General features: G+C 51.7%; 1 protein-coding gene across 1 annotated transcript in view; it reads right to left on the bottom strand.

The window, feature by feature from the left end:
• Nucleotides 1-1212: 1212 nt before the first annotated feature.
• LOC121073346 (phospholysine phosphohistidine inorganic pyrophosphate phosphatase) overlaps nt 1213-9510 on the bottom strand; it is a 171285-nt gene continuing 162987 nt past the window's right edge. Inside the window, exon 7 of the mRNA XM_040564183.1 lies at nt 1213-1990. Within this exon, the coding sequence (XP_040420117.1) occupies nt 1900-1990 (91 nt within the window). The 3' untranslated portion in view covers nt 1213-1899. The remainder of the gene's footprint in view (nt 1991-9510) is intronic.

Below are 9510 nucleotides of genomic sequence, written 5' to 3'. Positions count from 1 at the left end.
CAAAAAGGAAGAATTACAGGATAAAAAAACTTCTCAGTGCCCCATCGCAGCCCTGACGTCGGACCGGGCTTTAAGGCGCCCTTCACGTGTGCGTGGATGCGCACAGCGCTGTAGACTTTGGCTGAACCGCTGCCCGGAGGATGAAAGATACAAAAACAGAACGAAAGACTGCGCTAAGGTCATTTTCCCAGATGCAATTTACTTTATTACAATTTAATTCCTAGCCCACTTTCCCCTTCTGTCCCCACGGGGTGCAGTGCGGCTCAGCAGCCAGCTGGTAGCTCTGCAGACGAGCATCTCCAACGCGCCCGGCTGCGGCTCGCAGGCTCCTCCAGAAACACAGAGCAACATTTCAGTGTCCTTCAGCAGCTGGGGCGATCTCTGACTGTCGGAAACATGGCAGGAATTGTCACTCACCTCCCTGCAAACTCCAAAAGCAGTAGCCGAATGCAGCCAGAGCACGCTGCCCAAGCGTACGTGTATGTGTGCACACGCACACACAATTACGTGTGTTTAAGTAACCTTCCCGTGGTCCCATAGGAGGCCTGAAGCAGGTTAAAATTCAAACGGCCTCATTCCTTTCCACTCTACAGCACAAAGCCTGAGAACCAAGGGGGAGCAGAGCTGCTGACCAAGCTGGCTGACAGGGGACTTCTGCCCCTGAAAGGGTGACCCTCGCAAAGGTGGGCTGGGCACCCACGGGGGCAGAGGATGCGAGGAAGCCATCCCAAATCTCTAATTCCTCTCCCCATTTTGAGCCCCCGCCCCTCCTTGCCAGGTGCAACGTGTGCAGGTGCTAGCAGGCAGGCTGCAAAACTGTCAGGCGAGGGAGAAACAAATCCCCAGGCATCCACCAGTCGCTGCTCAGCGGCGCATCACCTCGGGCACGCCGAGCGCTGCCCAGCAGCAGGACGTGGCTGAGCTGGGGGTGCAGGTACCCCGTGGGCACACGGTGCTGGTGCTGGTGCAGGATGTGCCTGGAGCTGTGTGAGGGTCGGTGCCGACCAGGACTGGAGCAGGAGAAGGCAGGAAACCCGTGTCCCGCTGAAACCTGCGTCTGCCTGCCAGACCCCTCTGAAGGAAAGGAAAAGCCATCAGCCCCGTGTCCCTGCCGGTGAGGTGCTGCGTGCCAGCTTGTTCCTAGGAGAGCATTTCAGATCCCATAGAAACCCCTGCCGGTGCCGAGCCAACTGAACACAGTAACACCAGGGCTAGCTTCACAGGACTGTGTTTATTACCGACACGAGGACACAATTATTCCATGATTTGTCACTGCATTACCGAATTCCTAACCCAGGGCAGTGCCAGACAGCGGCTAACGGGGGCAGAAACCCAACTACCAGCTTGCCGAATGTGTCTGGTGCTCTCCCACGGCAGGGATTTGTGATGCCCGTACCTCTGTGGGAGCGTGCTGGTACCCAGCCAGACCCCGCAGAGCCGTGCTGGTCTCCTCCACCCTCAAGGACATCCTCACCCCACCTCAGGCACCCCAAAAGGCACAGCGCTGGCGAGTTACACAGCAAAGCAAAGGGGTCCGGGTTTTGAAGCCATCCCTGCTCCTCGAGGAGCTCAGAGCTTCACCCCGGTGGCTGCAGTTAGGCTGGGTCAGACGGAAAGAGCCCGGTGGCACGCGGTGCTTCTGGGACAGCTCATTCCGTCTGTGCTGGCACTTGTACGGCACCGAGGGGAGGAAACCTCAAAAAGTACACAGAGGACAGAAGACTCGGTGTCCCCTCTGCTGAGGTTAGTATCTGGTTTTAGTACCTTTACGTGGAACGTTTAGAAACACAGGTGTTGCGCACCCGTGGGAGATGGAGAGCGAAGACTGAGCAGCTGGTGGCAGCGCGACGTGCCGGGCCTCGTCCTTGATCCTGCAACTCCGCCACCGCGCCGCCGGTGCTACAGCTGGCTGAGGATAACGTCGACCGCCTCGGCCAGGTTGTTCACGTAGGCGTCAGGCTTCACCTGGGGGTGGTTTTCATCACAAGGCCTGCGAAGGAGACAGAAGGGACAAGTGAGGGAGGGCAGGCTCCCTGCCAGGTCCCACACCGCTGGGGGTCCTTCTGCGTCTGCTCGCAGAGCCCGGGGTAGCTCAGGGGTGGCCCCAAATGGAGCACCCCTGGCTGAGCAAGGGTCTCAGAGTCCTCTTTTCTGTTCTTCCTCCCTTATCCCCTCTCTTCTCCCTACCTCCCTCATGTTCTGACCTTCCCTGTGTGCTACAGCAGATCCCATGTACTTGCATTGGCTATTTTACTGGGCAAAGCCTTGTGAAGACGATGCTCTCCATCATCACCTAACTAATCGAAATGCACGCACTGTGGTTTTACACGGCACGTTTTCACTCAGGTGGCAGCAGTATCAGACAAGGATCTCTGAGAGGACACCTCACTGCAAGCCTAGGATCCTAGGAAATTGTGTAAGTAATTATTGTCCCGTATTTTTTCTCTAGAAATAGGTAAGGAAAAGAATAATTCACTTCTGACCCAGAAACATGAGAGGTCTGCACGCAGCTTTAATGAACGGGAAGGCTCTGCTGGGGTTGAACGCTGCAGGACCACCACCTTCCTGTAAACGTAGTAGTGGTGGTTCCCTCTGTGACCACGAAAGGGGTCAGACTCACACTGCCATGCAAGTCAGGACCCCAGAGCAGAGCAGCTTCAAGCCACATTCGCAGCAATTTCAGACACCGGTGGCCGTGGGCACAGAGGCGCCGTCCTATTTAATGATTCGGCCAGGAGAGGGGCGGACGCGGGAGGCAGCAACAGCCCGGTCAGCTCTTCCAAACCTCATGGCCCTCTTCTGGCTCTGGGGCTGAGAAAGCCAACAGCTGCTGAACAAAAACCATATGCATTTTTTATGCTTAATGGCTTTCCTCTGGGAAAGAGAGGAGAGCCCTCGTGTCCAGCTCCTATCTCTCTTGGTTCCTGTAAAGGGCAAAACTTTATTTAGCAAGGGCCGTTTTCTCAGCGAGGAAGACACGTTTCCCACTGGATGCATGGGAGCAGAGAGATTATTATTATTATTATTTACGATTTGCAGAATTTGTTGAGCACTTGTCTGTACAAGTACCAAGTTATTTCTTCAGTTCCAGCACTAAAGCTCCCCAGGGCTGTTTCCTTTCTGCTCATTTCTCAGCTGCGCTCCTCATTCCTGCCTCCACGAGCTCCTCACAAAGGCAGAGCCTCTCTTGGGAGCCCACGCTGCTCGAGATTTTGCTTGCTGGGAAGTTACAGCTAGGAACTAGAAAAGGTCCTGCCGTCCAGGCTTCTTTGTGTCACCAACAAAGTGGTGTCCGACACAGGAAGGCAGATTTTGGTGCTGGCTGCTGTGAAAGCATTTTATTTAAAAGGTGGAAGGTTATGCCATGGGTTTTTATTTAATTCCCCAAGTTCTATCTTGTTACGAGTCTAGGGTGCAATATGAGCAGTAATTATGATGATTTTTAATTTTTTTTCAGCCAAAGAAGAATTTATGTCGCAGAATGTAAAGCAAGTTATTAAATACAATGGAGAAAAACCTTAAAATATAAACAGAGTAAAAATCCAGTACATACACAAGTTTCATGTGCCAATTATTACTCACTCCCTGATTTAACCGAGAGTTTTTTATGAATACAGAAATTTGGGATATGGTAAAATACTCAATTCTTGGCAATAATCCTTAATTTGAGTGGGGATCCAAAAAAAAAAAAAGTAATGAACAAAACTTCTTTTCATTCTACACCCTGCAAAATGTTTCTTCCCTTGCTTATACATTAAATGAAATTTTAAGACCTGCTTGAAAGTAAAGCTTCAAGAAATCGTCAGTTACACTGCACTCTGATCTATTAACAGGACTTTGCAGTTGGTATCTGTGCTAACGATACAGAAATCCACCTGGAACTCAGCTTCTAAATGCTGGTGAGCAAGGAGACGCGCTGCATACGCTCGTGTGCTGTGGTAGGGCTGGGTGTATGTATATATTCGCCCGAACAGTGCGAACTGGGAAGTGAGGCTCAGGTGCTACAACACTTCTGACAAGTTTGCTGCAGATTCAGGCCAAGCAGTTTGCAGGTGGTCCCAGTGGTAGGCACACCACAGCCACCTTGGAGGACTGCAGCCAGCCCGCGGGTAGCCCCTACAGCCCAGCAGCATCCTGCTCCGGACGTGGGCTGCATTGCCACCGGCTGCACCCCTGTTATTCCTAATTACATACCTAATATATACCTCTATATACCTAAAGTGATGCCTGCTCTTCTGCGTTACAGCCCCAAACCCTGCCGGGCTACAGCTGCTGGGTTACCCTGGCCTAGGTATCCAGCTACCCGTGCTGCAGACAGACAGACAGACGGCTTCTCGCACAACACAAGAGTTTTGGTATTTTTAATAGTGTTAGGGGCTTCGCCCACAAGGAGCAAGAGGCCTCGGCAGCCCCGTGCAGCTGATGTCTCCCATGAGGGCACAGGGGTGCAGGCACAGCCTGGTGGCCACCTGCGTGGCCTGGCTCGAACAAGGGCCCAGCTGTGGTGGGACCGGCCCTGGGACACGGCGCTGTTCACCACCCCGGGGATGGCACATTGATTTCATTTCGACCCACGGCACGTTTGGGAGTTAGACTTTTGAGGCACTTCCTCTGCCTTAGATTACATCTGCTCGTCTCTGCTAAGAGGGGGGAATGCAATAAATCAACTGGCCCGGGCTCCGTAGGAAGGCAGAGCCCTGAAATGCAACAAACTTCCCCACTCTCCTGCCTCCTCCTGAGGCTGAGCCGAGGAGCTTGTCTTCCTCTCAGTGCTACCCCAGGAGCCGATTCTTGTGGCCACGGCCTTTGTCTTGCAGAACGCTTTGTAACTCACAACTGCAACACATAGCCAAGAAAAGTTGTTTTTTTTTTCCCCAGCTCTTTCAAAAGGAACCTGCAAGCAATAATCCCCAAGCACTAACGCTGAGACACAAGCAGCCAAATGAACCTGAGGCCTGTCAGAAATGGGGCAGCAGAGGGCTGCGCCGGGAATCTGGGCCCGGGTCCAGGCTATGGGCACTGAGCGGCCAGAGGACGAGCCCTGCCGGGCTCAGCGCGTCCTGCACAGGCCTCACAGGACAGGGCCACCAGGGCCAGGCAGGAACCTCACCAAGGGCAGATCTTTCTCCCCCAGCTTCAGCTTGGTTCCTCGTTCAGTGACAATTGCTTATTTTGCCTTTATGAAAAGCTGCGCTAGGACAGGCATCACAACGGCAGGTCGCAAAACTGACGGTGAAGGTTATCGTTGAGCACTTTTCTCTTTCATATTCCAGAAATACAAAAACCTAAAAGAATGTTTAATCTGCTAGGTAAATTGAAGAATAAACTCAGATCGAGCTAACTTGAAGATAAACTCCTTCTGGTTTTGTTTTACATGGGACTCCGGTTGCAGAGAAGAACATAAATCAAACTGACAGAAAATTATATTCTCTAGCTGAATATTGAGCTGTCAGCAATCTTGGCCAGTGCACAAACTCGCTTGTGAAAAATCAACTACAGCCTTGGGAAACCCTCTCTTCGGTGAAGCCTGGGCTCCTCGGAGCAATTTAGCACCACGGCCTAGGCACACACACACGTGGGACGTTTTGCAGCCCGGGCTGGTCATGACAGCCCCCTGCTCTCTGTGAAATGAACTCGTGGCACTGGATTTCTGCATGGCCGCTGTGTGACCACCTCGCTGGTATAGGAGATGGTCAGGGAAAGAAGCGCCCTAGCACAGGCACCGCCCGAAATCCAGGGTGGCTCTCCTGGGTTAGGACTCATCCTACTCTCAAGCTGCAGAGAGAAAACCTGTCATGACACGGCAGTTTCAGGACTTGGGGGCAGCCTCTTTCCTCTTTTCCAAAGAAGACCTCTGCCGAGGCCTGGTGAGGAGCACGCCATCTCCTCGCTGAGGTCAGACACCCAAGCAGGGTGGGACCGTAGTGCCACCTGCCTGACCAAGCCCTCGCGGTACCAGCGGTGCTGCAGGTAGGACACCATCACCCCCTGCACCTGGAGGTGACAATGCAACAGGGGAGCACTGTAGCGGAGCAAATCTGTGGGATTTGGGGACACCTAATCCGTGCCTGCTCCTCAGAGCACAGAGAACGGAAGAATACATTCTTACAAAGAAAATGCAGCCCAAAATGATCAGTACCTTACAACACACAAAAGATCAAAGTATCTTTAGCATGGAAAGAGATCTTGAGACTTGGTAGTTACTCATGTCCATCCAGGCACCCTCGGGAGAGGGCTGAACACCCTCCTCTCCCCAGGACCATTTGTCACTGTCAGTGCTGCAGAAGCTCAGCAGCTATCTATAGCCCCATGTGCTCTGAGCCAGATCCTCCACCCATACTAAACTGGTTAGTTCAGATCAATGCTTCCATGCGAGACATCAAGGAAACAGCAGGAGCAGGCTGCTGCAGAAAGCTGGCTCGGCGATTTTAACTCTTCACTCAGCCACTTGGTAAGAAATGCTCTAGCACGGTACCAGGGCTACTGACTAGCAGGTAGAGATGGCTTCCTCCTGGTGAAGCACAAAACCACATCCCGGATCCAAAGTGGCAGTGAAAGATCAGCTTCTGCAAGAAGAAGAAGGTTTGCTTAATGGCTGGGTGACATTTCCACTTGGACAGGTCTGCTCTGACAAGCTAGCTGCCCTGTGTAGGCCCAGCACCTGTCAGGATGGTCTTGAATTGCCCTGACCTGCTCTGTAATCTTCTGTGCCCTGTAAGCAGCTGCGATGGTATAACAGAGATATAATGGAGTGCCTGTGATGGATGGAGGGATCTGGCTTGCATGTCCCTTTGCGAGAGCTACTAGGAGTCTTGAAAGAGAATGAAGCTACAAAGACATGCCAAAGAGAGCGGGGATGTGGGGACCAATACTTTTAGTCCATGGGTCAGGGTAGGCATCGGGCATCACTGGCAGCGCGCCCTGAGCAGCTCCATCACGGGGACCATGTCTGCAACAGGAATCTGAGCTGCAGCGTGTCTGTGAGGCAAACCAGGCCCGCTGGGTCCTGGGGTGTCCTGCGGGGCTGAGAGTCAAACGCCGCGACGGGAGCACGGGGGTGATTTCAGTCTGCACACCGAACACGCACGTACAAGGAAACTCCACGTACCGGTCGGAATGGCTTTCCACATGCCTCATTTACGCTCATTTCCAACAAAACATACGGAGAACAAAAAGGAAACAGCTGGATTACTGCGTGGACGAAATAGGAAAGGTTTAGCGGATGAAAGTCTAAACGGAGGTGGCTGACACAGATGGTCACGGCCACGGGGGTGAAAGCAGCTACACCGTTCAGATCAACCCGAGACCTGCAGAAACTTGACTTTGGAGACAAGCAGCTGGGAATTGATCAAGGCACGATTAGTATCACAGACTAAAATTAGCTTTTGCATAGTTCTTTAAGAATAGGGATGGGTAGGAAAAACAACAGGCAGGGCCAAAGCAAGGCACAGAAGTTAATTTGAAAGAGACAAATGAGCTTGCATTCCAGAGTACAGAGCTGCAGTCATTTGGCAAACCTGATCTGTAACACTGCATGTCCCACGATCGCTGACCTTTTCAGCAGCACAGCTTTCTGTGAGAGCGAGTAAGAAATCATCCCCCCAAATCTCCCTGTGTTTGTACAAGGGATCTCTTTGTGTCACAACACAGAATTCCTGCTAACTCCCCAATTAAGCAGAATACACTCCCACTGCATAAAATTAGATAAAAAAGATTAAAACCATTCCTCCTGACAATGTATTCTTCAGGGGCTCTTACCATGGCTGTAAAATATGTGAGACAGAGTTTAACAAGATTTTCTTTATGAGGAATGTAAACAGACACTATTAACCTCTGCTGGTTTCTTTGGACAGATGCAATAACTTCAGTCAGGGCTACGAGTGAAAGTCCCGCTTTCACTGAACGTGCAATTTAATCAGCTCAGCACCGAACATCCAGATAAATCACGATGACTGGCAGCACACCACCGTGCAGCTGATGAATGCCTGTACAGCACATTTCCTGATGCTATGATGAGACAAACGTGCCACAAAGGCACCTGATTAAACGTGTCCAGTGCTGGATGAGGTCCTAAAACCTTAGGGAACTCTGTACCTCGACCCTCATATCTCATGTCACACCCAGATGTCCCCCAGAACAGAAAGAGAGGATTTTCTGGTTGAAACGCCAGATTTTGGAGAGCTGCTGCAATGGCTTTGAGAAGAAGCTAACACCTTCCTTTGTCATTTGGGATGATGATATTGCTCGTAGAGGTGGGCACCTTCAATAAAAAGCCCTAGCCATAAGCCGTGGAGCCAAGGACACCTCCCACTTTGCTGCAGGAGTTGGTGGCCCCTGGCAAGCACCTTGCTGTGCCATCCCCTCCTGGTCACCATGCCTGCGGAGCTCCAGGAGAGCAAACCCCTGCCAGAGACATCCAGCAACCTCCACCGCTCTTCTCTTGCCTCCCAGAAGAGTGCACAAAGCTAATTGTGTTTAATTGCAACTCGTTTAAATTCAAGCATCCACAAACAGGTAGAAATTACCAGCCAAATTGTTCGCTAACATCTGAGGGAAGTCTGTGGGCTTGCCTCTTAATTGGTCCCATTTAAGTTCAACTGCTGCAGTTTTAACCCAACAGAAGGAACCAGTTTAGGTACAACACTTCTCCAGGCAACGCACCTCGACACCCAGGGAAATACGGAGATGGAATGGATAGGGAGTTATCTTCCTGCAAAAAATTAAAAAAAAAAAGCTTGGCTAATGCTAGGAAACATTACCTAGATGTTGATTTTATTTTCTGCATGTCAGTACACTTCCTGGTGGGAACACTCGTACTTTCCCAATGTACATGTGCTGAAAATGTAATTTGAAGTGTTGTGGTAATTTGTTTGTTTCTGATCACTTGGCTGCATGGCGGTGCTGTAACTAATGAGCTCAGATACACAACTCCAGAAATAACAGCTTAAAACAGGATGCTGTGAATGCTGGAAGGCGAAAATGGATGCATGGGGGAGCATTTGGTGTCCATGCTGCAGTTTGCTCCACCAGCAATTCCAGCAGGTCCTTTTATTCCAGCTCTGCACAGGAACCACGAGGTGCTGTGACTGCTCAGTGTGGTGCTGGCAGAGCTGGCTCTGCTCTTCTGAGCCCCTGCACCCTTCTCAGTCGAAGAAGTGCCGTTGCGTTGAGTTGCTGCTACCCGTGCACCCTGTCACGTCCCCAAACTCTTCTGTATTTCCGTGTCCCACCAAGCCAGCTGTCCCAGCACGCTCAGCACCATCGTTTCTCTCCCCCGTGCGGCTGAGGGCAGGCAGCGATGCCGGGGCAGAAGAGCTGGGGCGATGCCTGAACACCTTTGCCAGAGGAATGCTGAGAATAAGAGGTAAGAGGAGCAGAGGTGACCAGGCCAGATCACAGAGTGGAGGCTGCCAGTGGGCACTGCGCTGAGCTTTTGTTAACACAGCTCTTACCAATACTTCTCTTTGCAGGCACGACCTCTACATGCACCAGTTGTACATTACCCCTTGA

The sequence above is a fragment of the Cygnus olor genome, chromosome 7, assembly GCF_009769625.2.
Source record: "Cygnus olor isolate bCygOlo1 chromosome 7, bCygOlo1.pri.v2, whole genome shotgun sequence".
Classification (NCBI taxonomy): domain Eukaryota; kingdom Metazoa; phylum Chordata; class Aves; order Anseriformes; family Anatidae; genus Cygnus; species Cygnus olor.
This window is presented reverse-complemented; position numbering and strand designations above follow the sequence as displayed.